The following is a 17,845-nucleotide window of genomic DNA, read 5'->3' on the forward strand; positions in this document are numbered from 1 at the left end:
CAATTGAAATTGGGATACAGTTTTTTTTTTGAATCATATGATGGCAGAGGAGTCACAGAAGTGGTGGCCAACAAGGTATTGGGAGTGGTGAGGGGAGTCGACGGGGTTGAGGACGGGGGTGGACTGAAAAGACGTGGTGGTCTTCTCGTAGTTGTGGGAGTCGCGGGAGGGGCTTTGGACGTAATAGACTGCGCGATAGGGGAATCGGGTCAGGGACGATGGCCTGCACTAATGGCGGAGTATGCCTACACCAACTCAGAGAGAGAGAGAGAGAGAGAGAGAGAGAGAGGCGGAGTATGCCTACATCAACTCAGAGAGAGAGAGAGAGAGAGAGAGAGAGAGAGAGAGAGAGAGAGAGAGAGAGATTAAAAAAATTGAAAAAAAGATGAAATGAGGGTATAATAGTCAATTTAGGCATGTTGTGTGAGAATTAGAGATAATAAAGACTATCAATTTTAATTTAAAAGGCGAGGGACTAAACTGTTTTTCAAACAAAAGTTTGAGGAGTAACAAATATTTAATCCATATAAATAAATGATAATAGATAGATGGATGATAGTAGAACTAACATAACAATCTATTTGTCAATTGGCTATTCGGGCCATCATGAAAAAATAGAATTTTTTGACTGCTACTTAGTATCGGCAGTAGGTCTGAAAAAGTATATGAAAATATCATATTTAGATACTCGTATCATGTCGAAGTAAGCAACCATAGCATATATGTTTGAAACATATTCCATTTTGAGAGAGTTTGAAAAGGCACTCTAAAACTTAGGATTTGTGATCTTAGGCCATCCTCGTTCATGCTTGATAGACTATTAGCACATCGGTAGAGTTAAGCATACCTAAAGAAGATCTAAAGAAGATGGGAGTGATGAGTCAAAACACCAAGGGCCACCGCGTAGAACTCTTATTTTATTTTTTTTTTCTCTCGGATTGCCAAAGTAAATTGGTACTTGCAATCTTGCAGCACACAAATTATCAAAATCCTAAACTCGATTGAAAACATGCGTATAGCCGACCTAGCAAAAAGGATTGAGTGATTGACTAGACAAACATGGATGCACTACTCGGACCCTTTTTGAAGGTTGACGACTTTTTTCTTGCCATCTACACGAACAAGAGTAGAATCTTGAGGACATTTTATCAAATTTACACACTGATCATTAACCTTAACCCCTAAGAATATCATGAACCAGCAATTATGGTTAGCTACCTATTTTGGACTAGATTTTTTTTTTTTTTTGAGAGAAAGGAGGTCAACCTTTATTAAAAAAAAAAGAAGGAAACTTAAACAATATACATTTCAGCTGCTAAGGCTAGGCCTGGGATCGGTTCGGATCCCGTTAAAATGGCAAGGAACCATCACCGAAATCATTTTATGAAATCGGTTCGAGTTTGACGGTAAAAATTTCTGAAACCGTTGTGGAACCAAACAGAAGCCAATCGGTTCGGTTGTTGCCATTTTTCGGTTCCTAACAACCACCACCAAAACGGCGGCAGCTCACTCTGACGGCAACCTCTTTTCTCTCTTTGCTCGTTCTAGCAGTTAGGATCCCAAACGTTGTCATCTTCCTCTTTGACTCAGAGACTCAGATCCTACAGATCGGCGTGGACGGAGATCGTTGCAGTCTGTAAGAAGCTGGGAACCGATGGTGGTGAGAGTCTGCGGCAGCGGCGTAGTCTCTATCTCATTGAGGAATCCTATGTCTCAGACTCTCAGTAAGAGCAGGTGACAGAGGCATCTTAGACTAAGTAAGAGATAGTGATGACTTCTATATCTCAGAAGAGTCGGAGAGTTTTTAAGAGAAGAAGAAGAAGAAGAGAGAAGAGGGAAGAATAAGAAATTAAAAGAAGAGTCAGAGAGTTTAGGGAGAAGTACAAGAAATTAAAAAGCGATGGAGGAGGCCGAGAAGAAGAAGAGAGAAGAATAAGAAATTAATAAGTAATGGAGGAGAGAAGAATAAGAAATTAAAGAGTATAATACTACTAACTACTTGCAAGACTTAATGTTTCGGCCTCTCAAAATAGAGTTCTCTCCTCCGCCTCCTCTACATGCAGGTGGTGGCTGTGTATTTTCGATCTGGAAGGATGGCTTTGCCTCCTCCTATGGTCCAAACTGTGGTAGTAAAGATGGACCTCTCCATCAAAACTTGCCTAAATTTTCTCTCAAGTTTCTGATGGCAGATGCGATGGTGATCTTGTGTTTGACCGGCTCTACAGAGGAGTTCTCGTGGGTGTAGTGCATGGCGACACCAGGTGTCTGCAACCATCCTGGTCTTTAGTGTCTGGATCGCCTTGGAGAGCTGATGAATCTAATCAGATATGGAGTTTGGATTATAAGGGGCTGGGTCTTCCGTTTCATGGGTGGGATCGGTCGTTACCTTTGGAAGACAACGGGTTCGATGGTGTTCTCGATTTTCTTTCACCGGAAGCGATGGAGGACGGGCTGGAGTTGGGCTCTGAGCATGGTGGTGGGGTTCGTTCATTCCTGTTGGGATGGGATCTATTTCTGTCCGGGTTTCTTGCTGGTATGAGTGGTGGTCTCCAAAAGAGTGCTGTTAGTTATGGTGGTAGTGTCGGCGTCAAATTCTGACGAGTGGTGTATGACCGAGGCGGCGGCCTGATTTCAGGGTCATCTAGGGTTTGCTCTAGGTGTTTTACTTGGGCCTGGTACTGGGCTGCTCGGGTTCTGCTCCATGCTGAGGTCGAAGGATGCAGAGGATGGGCCTATTGGGCCTTGTATTGGTCTGTGGGCCTTAATTGTGGGCTCACGGATCTAAGGTTTCAAGTGGGCTGGATTACCCTTTTGCTAGGGGGTTGGATGGATTGGGTCTCTATGGCCCATAGTGCTGTTTAATTTTTGTTTGGGTCGCAAAAACCAGTGCCTTAGTTGGAAACTTTTTATGTAAGCTTCGAGATTTCTAGGTTTTTGTTAGAATAAAAGTGCGTGAATTTACCAAAAGGTGGGTGTACTCGGGATTTTTTGGGATTTTATTCTTCTAGAATAGGGTTTCGTGAGGTCTAAGGAACGATTCTTTTTGTCGACCCCATAGGGGTGTTTCGTTTTTGTACTGCTTGCTGAATTATAATGAAATGGTTGACCTATTTCGTTCAAAAAAAAAAAAGAAATTAAAGAGTAATGGAGGAGAGAAGAATAAAAATTAAAAAGTAATGGAGGGAATGAGGGATGTCCTACACTTTACAGCAAATTGGGGATGAAAAAGTATATATTTTTGTTCGATTTGGGGGATGAAAAAGTGGAGAAGTTTTAAATACACACCTCTAATTACTTAATACACACGCCTTACTCAATACACCTACCATTTAATTTCTCATTCTAACATTTTACTAAATGCACAACCCAAATTACTTAAAATATCCTTAACCTAACAAACCATGAAATACATTATTATTTAACAACATTAAGGCTACTATTTAATTTGATTAGTATATCTGACCATATTAATTACTTGTCTTAGTTATTGGGTAATCCATAAGGATTCATTATTGGTCCCTTCAAATAAATGCTTAGAAATAAGTTTTGTATTATTTGAGTTCTCATCCACCAAACACCATATTGATCAAGTACAAAATTTTGAGTCGAACATTCAACCAAAACTGTATCAGTAGTTTTTCCACAATGGCGGAACTACGAAATTGTCATTGGATAGTCAAACAAATTAACAATTACAAAGTTTTATACCTGTGATCTTTTATATTAGATAATAAATTGACTAATCATAACTTAAAAAAAAAAAAACTAAAAGTGGGAGTAATGCGATTTGTTTTAAAAACATTTAATGCCATTGATTTTAAAATTCTAAATTATATGGTTTCTCACCCCATTTAATTACAATTTATTTAAGGAAAATTTAAATTAGATGGTTTCTAACTTTATTCTTGTTTTAAATGAGGATGCATGTATAGAAATTTATTGGGTTTATAATTATAGAATCATATAAGGAATATATGATTATTATTATTTTTCTTTTAATATATAGATGACTATTTTAGTCTTTTAATCTATCTATAAAATCTGATTTAAAATATAAAATAATAAGGATGTGTATTAAATAGTTTGGGGTGTGTATTTAAAATTTCCCGAAAAAGTGTTGGTCACGACTGGGTTTCAACACATGTTGGATTACCTGTGACTTGGTGTATTTTAGGGAAATAAGCTCAGGCAAGTATCCAATTATAAGATGACATATATACTTCGGTTCTGCATAAATTTAAAAAATGAGAACCGAAACCGAACCGGTTTTGTTGTGTAAAGAACGAATTGAAAAAAATGTGTGTTAATATGTTGAAGAACCGAACCGAACCGGGTTTTTCGGTCCGGTTCGATGCGGTTTTACCGGTTTTTCGGTTCTAAGTCCCAGGCCTAGCTAAGGCAGCTTGTAAAAAGAAGGGAGCTGAAAAATAAAAAGTCTCAGAATGAAATGAACTACAATGTGCTGCCATAAGATGAGCCACCCTATTTGCAGTACGTTTGGTATGAACCACTCTAATATTGGAATGAGCCCCCAATATCACACCCAAATTTTCATAAATGCGTCCCAAAATGGACGTGTGAGTACTGCCCTTACTGATCAAATGCCTCTCAACCAACTGTGAGTCAATCTCCACTATTGGTGGTAAGAAAATATTTGCCACTGCAAAATCCATTGCCTGCCTATAGGCCACAGCCTCAGCATGCTCTGGTGAAAGCATGCGATGCAATGGTTTACCCCCACCAGTAAGCATCGTTCCCTGCCAGTTTCTGATAACAAAATCTCCACTTCCTTTCTTAGTTGCATGATGATAAGATCCATCCACATTTATCTTAAACCAACCAATTGGAGGAGTAGTCTAGCGAACTACTCTCCCTCCACTAGGTCCAATCCCGGGCTTCAAGTTATGAAATCTAAAGTCTTGCAGCCTAGAAGCTGCTTTGATCAATACATCACAAACCGGACTATTTTTATTTTCTCAGACTCTGCAGTTCCTTTCCTTCCATATACTCCAAAGTAAATATATCAACTCACCCAAACTTTCCCAAGAAAGTTCTCTAACACAAGCACTTAACCATTCCAAAATATTATAATTAGCAAAATGGGGATTGAACCAGATTTTATTCTCTCTATATTGATAACAATGCGAAATTTATCAATTACATTTTTATTATTCTGGATCTGGATTTAGATTTGGTAAATCCTAAAGATATTCTGCTACAAATTCAAAGTTTATTATGCAAGAAAATAAATGAATAAATCTGACCGACGTGAAAAATAATAGAAACTCGTTAAAACATAAGGTGTGAAATCCATATACGGCGCCGATCACTAACAACGCGTACATACCGCACCATGTCAGACACCAAATCAATTAAATTAAATAAATACAGAAAAGCCCTGAGCTGTTCATTGCCGTTGCCCTTCCCATTTGAACGTTGTCAGGGGCCCACACGCCCCCTCGCTCCTCCTATAAATACTTCCTCGCACCCTCACTAATCCACCACAGCAAAAACCCTCAAAACTCTCAAAACCCTCTCATTCCAAATATCGTTCAACATCTTCAGATTACTCTCAAATGGCGCAAGTTAGCATGTCCAGGGCTTTCTTCTTTGTCCAGATCTTAGTCTTGGCCCTTGTCGCTGCATCCGTCTCTGCTCAGGAGGGTTCTCCGGCACCAGCACCCGCGCCCATGGACGCCGGAGAGGCTTACTCGCTGCCGGTAAGCGGCGCCCTTATCGGAGCGTCGCTTGTGGTCTCACTGTTTTCCTTGTTCAAGCATTGATATTTGGGATATGTGAGATTCCAATCGAGCATTGGTTGATTTTTTTGATTTGTTATTTCATTACTATAATAATATTGGTCTGGGCGGAATGATATGTATGTGGCTTTTCTTTGGGGGATTGGTTTTGTTGGATCTTTGGTTCACCAGATTGTAATAAAGCTATATATGCAGACTGTTATTTCCCAGAAGTGACTTGGTTCTCAATCTTGTTTCTTATACCAGTTATTAATCGTCGGATTATGTTCATCACACGAATACTTTTTTAATTTTGTCCAACTATTTGCATGACCAGGTAAAATATTTGCTCATTCAATTCCGAAAGGCAATTCAATTTGACATCACACCAAGAGAAATTATAAAAGGGTGGTTCTAGTTGGACCTCCAAATTTGTTATTTGGACCTCTCATGTTTACTGCTTAGTATACCTCTAATTTACTTTTTAGAATACTTAAAAAACTAAGTAGACCTCCTTATTTTTATCAAAATGCCCTTGAACATGAAATACAATAATCTGTTACTTTACTTTTTATTTTATCTTCAACCATGAGAAGAAAAATGAATCAAAATTACATGATATTGCTCTCTTATGAGTAGGCATGTCTGTCTTCCACCAAAACTAAACAAAGAGTTGGTTTGTTGGAATCTCTTTGAATTTGATAAAAAAATGATTTCAACGGTTTTGGGTTGGAATATCGAGTAATAACTATATCATTATTTTCAATTAATTTAGTTTAAGAAAATTCCAAATCCGATTGTTTTGAATGTATTTTTGTATTAAATGATGGGTCATTTATAGAAATTATTATTTTTACTTAATTATTTTAGGTAAATTATAAAACTATATAGGCAATATAAGGAAATTTTGGGAAAAAAAATGAATTTAATTGAATGTTATATTTGGTTGGAGGAGGAAAGAAGAGTATTAATTTATTTATTTTTCTATTTTTCTCTCTTTGTCCTTATTTGTCTTTTTATATAACTAGACAAAGTCTATTTATAATTAAAAAAATTTAGAGGTTCAAATATCAAATTTGGAGGTCCAACTAGAACCACCCATTATAAAAAGTGAAAATCGCACAGAAAGAAACGAAAAAAAAAAATCTGTTTTAAATAGCAAGTCTCTCTCTCTCTGACATAATGATCCATGCTACATTGTAAGAGCAACTCCAACAGCTTCCCTATAATTTATGTATTATAGGGAAGCAAAAGTTAAAGCTTTAGCCTCTTTTTCTTCTCCAACTCCAACAGATTCCCTATTTTACAACAATCTCTAAAATCTCCATATTCTTCCTTAAATTTTAGAGTTTGCTGTAAATATAGGGAATTTGGTTTTCTCTTTCCTCACTTTCCCTAAAATAGAGATAATTATAGGGAATCTGTTGGAGCAAAAGTGGCTTATTTTTCCCTAAAGTAGAGAAAAATTAAAATATGGAGAATCTGTTGGAGTTGCTCTAAGATTAATTTCTTTTATCGTCAAACCCCAAGACTCATTCTCTGGGAACATTTCGATGTGATTGGACATGTAGCTACGATACAGCTAGTGTAAATATGCTGCGTTTTCAAAGTTGTTAATGCAATTTTGTTACAACCATGGTGTCATTATTTGGTGCAGAATCCATTGCATCATAGCTAAGATATTATTATCAGATTTCAGTATTCATTGCTTCATCAAAACACAAGATTACATTCCTAAACTTGAGAGATTATATAGAGATGGTTACGTAGGTTTGGCTATAAAATAGTGGGAAATGGTATATCTCAGTTATTATTTAGTATTATTTGATATAAAATCTATATATCAACAATGAACCAATACAAAATGAAATGAATTATTAAAGAGAAAAATGGGGAGAGCTCTGCTTCTCCCAAACCTGCCGTTAAGGTTGGGAATATCAACGACTCCGCATGTCATTGACCTCCATTTGGTTTGTAGGTTTTCTAGCCAACTCCTATCCCATTTTTGTAGACTCTCAGCATTGAGTTTGTTCGACAACCACCATGTCAGGTTTCTATGACTTTTGGGTGAATCATGTGGAGGCTGCCGATCTTAGGATTTGACCTAATCACCGAATCGTCAAGATAATTTTTTATTGGAGTAGGTCTAACACTCTGATGGGTGTTTTCCATGGTGGTGGCTACGTCATGGCTAAGTTAGATCATTGGGATGCCAAGCCACGACGAGGTCGGCTTGAAACTCGAATCGAGGAGATGAAGGGTGCAGCATATGACATTTCCAACATGGGTGCTTCGCTGAATGATGGAGGAGGTGATCTGCTTATTGTTGGGGATCTGATTAGGGGGTTGGGTGGTCTTGCAAACGCTTTTAGCGGCGTTGGATGGCTGCTGCAAGCTTCTACCATGCCTGGGCCTTTTGGGCTGGCGGGCTCTCTTTGGACTTGGATGGGGTTTCAGACCATGTGGGAGTGGTCAAATTCTGCTGAGCCCGCAATTAAGGCGATTAACTCCGTAGTTAATATGACGTTGAATTTCAGTCATGAATGCGACGATTATTACGACAATAACTACGTATCATGATTACGATTATAAGTGTGTAATAACCGACTATCATAAATACGCAATGAATGACGGTAGTAAGTACGCAATGATTAACTGTTATTAGTGCAGCAATAATTGTCATTATAAGTGTGTAAATAAATGCAGCCATAAAAAGCAGAAATAATGGCGGCTTGTTCCCTAAGTAAGTCATCGCCTATATAAAGGAGGCTCGATGTCTAAGTAAGGCATCGAATTCCAATTCTCTCTACTCCACTACTAAGAAACGTACTGACTTAGGCATTGGAGGGTTTTCTGCAGGTACCCCCCCTCCTCAAGCCGACGGTCAAACTCCAGGTCAACACTCAAATGAAGCTTCTCGATTGTTCCCGGTCAGCTCCCGCTCCAGTCCGCATTAATTGTTGGGTCAAACTCGTCTACGGAATTTTTCACCTCTAACAGACCATGGTGGGTTAGCTAGGTAGGGCTTGGTCTTAGGTTTAAATTTGGGTTTGTTAGCCTATTACTATGCCTTGTTTGTTCATAGTTATAGGCTTGCTTTAAATAAGTGAGCAATAAGTTCTAAATATAGTTGGTCTATCCTATGTATCACTGTAGTTTTTACCACGAAGCCTTGTTCTGTCTATTGTGAGGTAGCAGATGGGTATGTAATGACCTTCTTGGCATGAGTTTTTCATCAATGAAGTTATCATGAATAAGAAAAAGATGAAATGGATTATTGAGTTCAATAATGAAACTAGGAATGAAATATTAATTTCAACTTTGGGGACATCCCTCACCTCCCAATCACTATTCACCCAACCATTCGAGGTTGCTGGTGTCCATGCCACCGTGACCCTACCTAGCAGCTTCAAGCTGAGAATTGCACTTCGATGCAGGTTTTGGCGAGTGGTGCAAGTTGTACTGGGGCGAGGATGATTTTGATTAGTTTGCCGAATTTGTACTTTCCCTTAAAGTAGTGTATAATGTTTTGAGTCAGAAATCTCAAGATCATGACATTGTTTCCATTGTTGGTAATTATCTCAGGGATGTTAAGGCACTCTTGGATTTTGCTAGTTTTTACATCATTATTTCAGAACTCTGTTCTATTGTATTAGATCAAATTATTGGTGTAGTACACCTCCTAGTTTGTTCTACCTTAGCTCTAAGGTCAAGCCTTTTATAGCTCTTATATGCTCCCATTTTTATCTGGGATGCTCTCTTAAATAATTTCTACCAAAATATACGCTCTGCAATTTGTAAAAATGCTAAGTGAATCATATTTTTGAGTCTCTCTTGCATCTTCCCTTTTAGAGCATCTTTAGCAGACTCTCTATTTTTGCTCCTTAGCTATTTTAGAGAGCATGTTTAGCTTTTTATATATTTTAGCTACTGCACCAGACTCCTAAGTGGCTCTCTATTATAACTTTTAGCTATCTCGCTCCTAAATATAGAGAGCGAGATAATGCTCTCTATAATTTAAAACATTCCTATGGAGTTATTTTATATAACATATAAATATATTTAAACTATTTAATCTTCATTTAAACAATAATATAAATTCAAAACTAACTAGAATAGAGAGCACTGATGCAGACGTATGTCTAAAATGGCTGGCCAAAATAACTTTTTAGCTACTTTAGCTAAAATTTAACTAAAAAATAGCTAGCATTGCTAAAGATGCTCTTATGTAACAGTTATTGTGGCACAACTATATCATTTAATGAAATTTTCTAATAGGTAGAGTTTTATGCTATATCATCAATTATCATGTAAAGTAAGATATGTGTGGTATCTAAAAATATAATTCACCTAACATTACTCTTGCAAATATCATGTCAAAATAAAAGCATAAAAAATCTGGTCAAATCGAAACGATAAAAAAGAAAGAAAGAAAAAACGTTGGGCAATTTGGTGTACCTATTCGGCTTCTTCATCAAGGTGAATAATATCACGCATTTGGTGATCCATTTTTGTATTAAATTACGATTCTGCCTTATAATTTGTAAAAATTTCTTTTAATATATATGATGAATCATGATCTTGTATACATTTCTAGGAAACTGTCATGTTCTAGTTTCCCTTTTGATTAAAGGCCACTCAATAAAGCGCTTTCCAGCCCATGTAGCCCATGTTATTGGTTACCTGCCTCAATCATTGAACCACACATATGCTCGAGCTGTTAATTAGCCGTTGCCATCCATTTTAACGTTGTCACAGTTCCCAATGTGGACCCCCAAAAGCCGCTCAAGGCTCCATTCCTCTCCTATAACTAGAACTCGCTACAACGACACAGCAAAAGCAAAGCTACTCTCATACCTTAGCTCAAACTTCTTCTTAGCACTCAGCAGCTAGCTCTCAGTTAAAATCAGCAATGGCACAGGTTAGCATTCCCAGGGCCTTCTTCTTCATGCAGGTGCTGGTCTTAGTCCTCGCGGCGGCAACTGTCTCGGCTCAGGAGAGCGCTCCGGCACCGGCTCCCATGGATGCTGGAGCGGCTTACTCTTTGCCAGTCAATGGTGCGGTTATTGGAGCCTCGATTGCGGTCTCATTCTTCTCCTTGTTCAAGCACTACTTGAATTAGTTTCTCTAATATATATGACGGACTCCTAGTCCAAGCCAGCTCTGAGATTCATGAAAATTTGTTATTTTTTCATATTGGATTGGAAAAATTGTATTCAAGTGTGTTTCTTTTGAGGAATTGATTTTGACTGCTATGTATTACGATTTTATCCATCTTATACTATGATTGTATGAAGAAAGCAGTATATTTTCTATTACCACCCAGTAAAATAAAACAAAAAGTTACAGCAAAATTGAACTATGGAGGTAAATTGAAGAAACTCGCATGTCAACTTATTTTGTTTAGTTAAATGCGAGTAACATGTATAATATTTTTATTTTAGTCCGCGCGCTTCATATAAAATTTAGCAGTGATTACAATAGTTCAAACACAAATTTCGGTAACTCTCTTGAGTAGGGACTAGCTTGGATCATATGAATCCAATCATAACAGTGATAACACCACCAATTCCTGAATTGTATGATCAGCCGAATTCTGTTTTGCTTTTTGGTCAAAGGTAAACAGAATAATTGTGTATCACATGAGATTTGGTAAGATCCTCCATGCCAACCGACCAAATATTGATTGACAGGCCAAACCAACAGCATTGCAATTTGCCAGCCACAAGTCTGGCATGGTCGATTTCAGAAAAAGTGGCTATCAGACTCCACGTGCAAGCTGTCGACGAACAATACAATCATGACTCGATACAATCATGACTCGTAGTCTCGTACAATGTAATTATTGATAGTGATTTTATTTTTAAATCTCAAGCATATTAATGATAAACGGAAGTGCTTGGGGTTGGCCCGAGTGGTGAGGAGTTAGAAATTGGGTTAGAATCAGACTAGATCAGGCGTTTAGTCTCTCTAATGTAAGGAAAAAAATTATAACCATACAACATGAAAAGTGGATCAAAACATTGCAACAACATAACTTTTCAAACATTTATTAACTTCTCAAAGTTTTTTGTAATCTCTAATTCGAGTGCTCGATGATTTTTTCAGAGGCTAAAAGTGAAATTCGTGTTACAACATTTAAGAAAATTCATTCTTGTTCCTGACTTATGTTTAGGGAGAGAGAATCAAGGAAGGACGTTCTTAGAGCATCTCCAACAGTAAAAGTTATTTTTTTAGCTAAATCATCTAAAAGTTAAATTTAGGTAGTAAATTTCTAGCTTTTCCTCCAGCAGTGTTAGCTAAACTAAAAAAATTGAACGTGGAGTGTTTAGCTTTTTGTTATTTTCTCTCTCCTCCCTAGCTAAATTTAGCTAGAGATTTTAGCAAAAGCCAAATTTGACTTTCATATAGCTATTCTGCTGGAGTGCTAAACTATCTCAAATTAGCCAAATTTATAACTTTTTGTTGAAATAGCTAGTCTGTTGGAGATGCCCTTAAACTCTTAAAGTGAGGATGTTTTTATTTTTAGCATGTATTTTAACAATCACACCATTCATTCTCTAATTACCTACACACATATGAATTCTACAAAAAATTAGCCAAATTGGAAAAAATCTAACCATTTGATTAGCGCAATGTTCGTTTTAATTTTATCTAACAGATTACGTTTATTTACACAATTTTAAATGACCAAATGATTATGCAAGTGGTTGATTTTTTGTAGACATTATTCTTGCATAGGAATCTAAAGGATCAATGGTTGAGATCATTGAATTATGTCACATACTTGTGTAAAATAATAAAAATCCTCAAATTCTTAAAGTAAGAAGATCCTCTCTAGAACGGACCTCTATGTTTAGGTATCATTTTAGTCAACTTCCCCGTGAAAAGACATTACAAGTTGTCTCAAAGAAGAAGCCAGTTTCAACAGTTCTGCAACAGTTCATACAGAACAATTGACAGAATGAGAAAAAAGGTGCACACATCCACACTACTTAACAATTGACCCATCTGGTAAAAACCAAACCAAAACACAGCTAGTGTGGGTTGTTGTGTTTCCTATTCATTCTATGGTAAGGTAGATAGTCCAACAATGTACGGTAGAGGAACCCCAACAATAAATCTTGTTCTTTTATATTTCCAAATAGTGGATCATACACTAATATTCTACTTCCATGCACAGCATCTACAGATTGCACAACTATACGCAGACCATGCCCTATTCCAAATTCTTTTTCACATCTATAATTACTGTCAATTTCTATATATACCACATGTATGTGAATTACTGCATGAGATCCTGTCTTCAAGAAGCAGTGCCTTTGGACTCTTGAATGTCCAATTCATGTTCTGCTACCAAAACACAGGAATCTGCTTCTAGAGACGAGACTGAGCTCTTCTGCTCCTTCAACATTGAATCCTTTGGAGAATTGAGCATTTCAGTTGTGCATTGCACATCAGGAGCTATGCCAACCTGGTCTATGTCATGAAGCGCTGGCGATAAATACTTTGCCACCGTGACAAATAAGGCCGATCCATCATGTAGCTCTGTGACACTCTGTAACATGGAGCATTAGGGAACAAACAACACCACAGCAATTAGTTGAATAAAGTAAACAAGTGCAGTTGTGAAATTGTGGTCGTCTAAGGCAATCTAACAAATTACGGAAAAATGAATAAGAGCTGTGCTGCTTAAAGAGAAAAAATTGCAACAGCAATCCCATGAAGGTCATAACTTGGTGGTGGAGCTTTAGTATATGATTGAAATAAATTTCTAGATGAAATAAATTGTGGCTATGTATAAATGATTAAAATAAATTTCTAGATGATTCAATTAAGAACACAGTATATTTTCATGCTATACAAGAACTGACTACCTGAATTTTTCCTTTCCCAAAGGTTCTGTGACCCACAAGAGTAGCTCGACGATTGTCATGCAGTGCCCCTGCCAAGATTTCACTTGCACTTGCGCTGCCCTCATTGACCTGTTTAGACAGTAGAAGATTGAAACCGATTAGAATCCATTGCAAATATGAAATGGAGAGTCTTCAAAGATATGAGTGCAAACTCTACTTGAAAGCAAAATGATCAACATAATTGCCTGTTTTACTTGCCATTAATATCTTGCTGAGTTCAGTATATATGCATTTGGCATGATATTGACAGTATTTATCGGCTCTTTAATATGTATATGTCTACTTGATCCACATAAAATAATACCAATTTCAAATGTGAAAATTCAAAACTCACAAGCACAACAAGTGGATCATGTGTGATAGCATGCCCATCTACCATATTAATTGGTAACAAGTTCCCTTCCCGATCAACAGTGTTGACTAGAGTTTCATCCCCGTCTAGCCAAATTTGGGCAACATCAAGTCCAGCTTTCACCAGTCCCCCCTGAAGATTTTAATTGAAGGCAGAAATAAAACAAACTGGATATTCATAAATGAAAGCAGGAAAACGAATTATAAGAACTTTCACTTATGTACATGAGAATAAAAAGTTACCGGATTGTTCCTCAAATCCAGTATGTATGAATGTACACCCTGACTCTTCATTTCCTTGATAGCATTTTCCATATCAGCTGCAGCAGTCTGTTGGAGTGTATATACAGAATTACTCTAATCAGATCCTTGTTCAGCCAATGTATGACAATAATCTCATAGTTTTAGTAAAACTATTCTATAGAAAATGCATTTTATTTTTGCTATTCCAAGATAAAAGTGACTGTAATAATGACCTGAGAGAAGGCTGACAGCTTCACATAACCCGTCTTTGTTAAATGTCCATCGGGGGTTCTATGAGGGATGGTTGCAGTTGAAATTGGGGAAACCTTAATGAACTCCCGAGGTAATTTCACCTTCAACCAGATGTGTCATATTTTCAGATCAGTATACTGAAAAGCATTGTGAAATTAAATGAATGCTTTGCTTGATACTGCTGATCTTAAAATATTTAAGTTGTCTGTGCGGTCACAAAGCAACCAAATGCATTACATAATGAATATAGACTACAGAAATGCCAGCATAATGAACGATCGAGTACCTCTCTTATACTAGCATCACTTCCCAAATCATTGCCCTGAACAACAGAACGTGAAAAATTAGTTGGCTGAAACAATTTGGAATTTCTGGCCAAACTCTACAGGATTAGTTATAGCTCACAAATTCTAGTTTCTGCTGCAACTCAGAAATAAAGGGAATTGATGATTACACTGTGAACTTTTACTGTAACAGTTGTTCCAACTCGTCCTCTAAGCTTCTGTACTGCTGCTTCAGTGTCAACACCATTAAACTTCTCACCTGAAGTGATACACACATTATTTGAAATTACGACAAGTTAGTTATAATGTATTGCAGCAGAAACTAATATTAAATTAGGCCATGGAGAAACAGAATTTTGCAACACATTGTCATAATTAAGGAACATCCTACAATGCAGAAAGTAGTTAAAGTTTGATCTAATCAAGAGAAAATTTTAGTGGGTTTGAAGAAGCAGAACAACGTAGCAGGGAGTCCGGTAGAAAGAACTTTTGAGAAATGGAACCTATTTAAGTTCAAGAATCTGGGAGCATTAGTTTTATGAATCAATGCTGCTTTGTCTTGAGAGAGCTCATGCCACAAGGTTTTATTTTTGTTTATGGAATTTGAATTTTGACCAACTAAACAATGTAATAATGTTAGGATTCAAGTACCAAAAGTTATAGGAATACCAGCCCTTTCCAGCCTTATAAAACCAAAAAATAAAAAAAGAAAAGGAAGAAGCCAAATATTAGATCTGTGGCTTACCGTTAATTTCAACCAACTCATCTCCCTCATGAATACCAGCACGAGCAGCTGGGCTACCGTCTACACAAGACATAACAACCTGCAATTTCCGACCAAAATTATATACATGAGCATGTGCTCATTGATACATTTCTTTCTCCTACTCGAAATACTGCTCACTACAAGTGACAGTGCTTAATACTAGAACTTGTTCCTCCGTGAGCATAGATAACAAAAGGAAAATAATAAAAACAAAGAAAGGTTCTTTTTGTATGATCTCACTAACCAGATGACCTGTTCTTGGTTCAGTACCTATGAAAAGGCCAACTCCTTGTAGATTTCCATTGCTTCCAATTCGAAAACTTTGATATTCCTGCAAGTAAAAGGCATAATTAGCTTGCCATTCAAGGACATATCACAACTGAACTAACTCTGTGAATTGAAATTGTACTGTAATTGGCAGGTTAATCAGCATGACACTGACAAAGCAGAGAGAAAACTAACTGTAATACCTTTGGACTAATAATCTTTGTAAAGGGATCACCAAGAGTAGAAAGCATTCCACTGATCTTCATATAAGCTGCATCCGCTGACCTAAGGGGAAACATTTCGACCATTGTTTGCTGCAACTTAAGATCCCAATCTGCAGAAGAACAATCCAAGTCTCAAAGCCAAAGAACACCAAAAAGAGTGGAAAAGAAAGAAAGAACTATTCAAATACTCAAATAGTTGATATCTTGAAAAGTACCTAAATAGTAAACACTGAGATCATGAACATTTAGAATGGAGTGTAATAATCTTCAAGTGCAACATTAATTTGTATGCCAGTCATTGAAAACAAAAAGGATATAGTACCACCAATACCTTGATGATTAAATGTTGGGTCTACGAATGTTTCTCTAATTAAACCCCAAGCCTCCACAAGAGTTCTTTGTACTGAGTTCACCTGATAAACAACCATATTAAGACTTAAGTCAGTCACTAGCATCATATTTGTGATCCAGGCAAAACCAAGTTGGGACTTTACAAAAAAAAATAAAATAAATAACAACTTGAATTGAACTATGATCTATAGGCAAAACCAAGCAAAACAGAACATTCATCTTTCTTTTCTTTTCTTTTTTTGGGCCTGAAAAACAGAACATTCAGCTAATCCCAGAAACAAATTACAAAAAAGAAAAAGAAAAAGAAGAAGGTATTAATAAAAAGAAGGATAGGAGAAGAGAGCTGTTAAATCTATATCCATTTTGTGTTGGCTTGATTTATTGCAGTGTTAAGATTGTAAGATATATGAATAATCTGATTACTATCATAAAGGGATCAGATTAGTGTGACAAAGGAACAACCTCATTTCAACACAAAAACTATATTCATAAGTATGTATAATCGAAAGTTCCCATATTCAGTAGTATATAAAGAAATTCTATCTTGAACTTAAACATTCGACATCTGGTTTTTTCCAAGTGATGTAAAATTCAAAAGTTTGCTTGTTTGGTTGTTCTTGTTCATATTCCTTTCAGTTTATAGAAGTGTTAATTCAAACCAGACAGTTCAGTTAAATTTAACTACAAGAAACACACACATAAGACGCAATTGAATAGAAAGAAAATGGATGAATCACCTCAGTAGTGCGTGAAACCGGAAAAGCAACGGTCAACGACTCTGCCATCGCCGGAGAATCGAAACAGAGCGAAAAACTGGCAGCAGCGGCAACAGAAAACGCAAGAAAGCCTTTTCTAATGGACCCAAAGAGTTCCTGACTAGAGTTTTCATGAGCTTCAGACTTTGCAGCACCGACTCTCCATTTCCGGCTCACACTGCGATCCGAGCATGAAAACCGATGCGGGGGCAGTAAAAGTGAGGTGGGTTTTGGGAATCTGGGCGAAATTGGTGAGCAAGGTGTTGGTTTGAGATCCAAGTTTGGGCAAAGAGGCTCCATTGTTGGTGTTGTTGTTTGAGGACCAAAACGGAGAATGAGGGAAAACAGAGGAAGGAGTTGAATATTGTTGACTACGGTTATAAGTTTGTTTGTTTGGATTCTGGTGCTGGGGTCCATATGAATCTTCTCCTACTGCTTCTGTGGCTTGAGATTCATTCACCGTAGCGTCAGGGTTTGCTACACGTGTATATGGTAAGAGTCAGAGGTTCAACTTTGGAATTTTCCATTTGGTTGCTTCCAATCTGTTCTCTAACAATCTCTCACTCCATTGCCAAAAAGAGGGGGAAAAAAACAGTTTCTTCCACCAGCATTTTCTTCCGGTTCGAAATCCTGGGTTCTCTCTTCTCAAAAAAAAAAAAATCCTGGGTTCTCAGTTGTCCTTGGGCCCAGCATTGGCC

General features: G+C 37.2%; 1 protein-coding gene across 1 annotated transcript; it reads right to left on the reverse strand.

Annotated features, from left to right (window-relative positions):
• Window positions 1-12,781: 12,781 nt before the first annotated feature.
• On the reverse strand, window positions 12,782-17,524 carry LOC112195173 (carboxyl-terminal-processing peptidase 3, chloroplastic). Its single transcript, XM_024335539.2, has 12 exons — window positions 17,130-17,524; window positions 16,373-16,454; window positions 16,021-16,151; window positions 15,795-15,881; window positions 15,530-15,608; window positions 14,955-15,043; window positions 14,787-14,822; window positions 14,482-14,601; window positions 14,249-14,335; window positions 13,989-14,138; window positions 13,616-13,723; window positions 12,782-13,296 (listed from the first exon to the last, which is right to left on the reverse strand). Exons 1-12 carry the CDS (start codon window positions 17,445-17,447, stop codon window positions 13,045-13,047), a joined length of 1,539 nt encoding a protein of 512 aa, XP_024191307.1. The 5' UTR covers window positions 17,448-17,524; the 3' UTR covers window positions 12,782-13,044.
• Between the last annotated feature and the right edge of the window lie 321 nt (window positions 17,525-17,845).

The sequence above is a fragment of the Rosa chinensis genome, chromosome 3 (assembly GCF_002994745.2).
Source record: "Rosa chinensis cultivar Old Blush chromosome 3, RchiOBHm-V2, whole genome shotgun sequence".
Lineage (NCBI taxonomy): Eukaryota > Viridiplantae > Streptophyta > Magnoliopsida > Rosales > Rosaceae > Rosa > Rosa chinensis.

Bases quoted from the DNA above. Each gene is read 5' to 3' on its own strand.
- LOC112195173 (XM_024335539.2), bottom strand. From the start codon at position 17,447: ATGGAGCCTCTTTGCCCAAACTTGGATCTCAAACCAACACCTTGCTCA. The intron at 14,602-14,786 runs GTACTCGATCGT...ATCTGGTTGAAG, and splicing joins GTGATGCTAGTATAAGAGAG to GTGAAATTACCTCGGGAGTT. The intron at 14,139-14,248 runs GTAACTTTTTAT...TAAAATCTTCAG, and splicing joins TGGATTTGAGGAACAATCCG to GGGGGACTGGTGAAAGCTGG.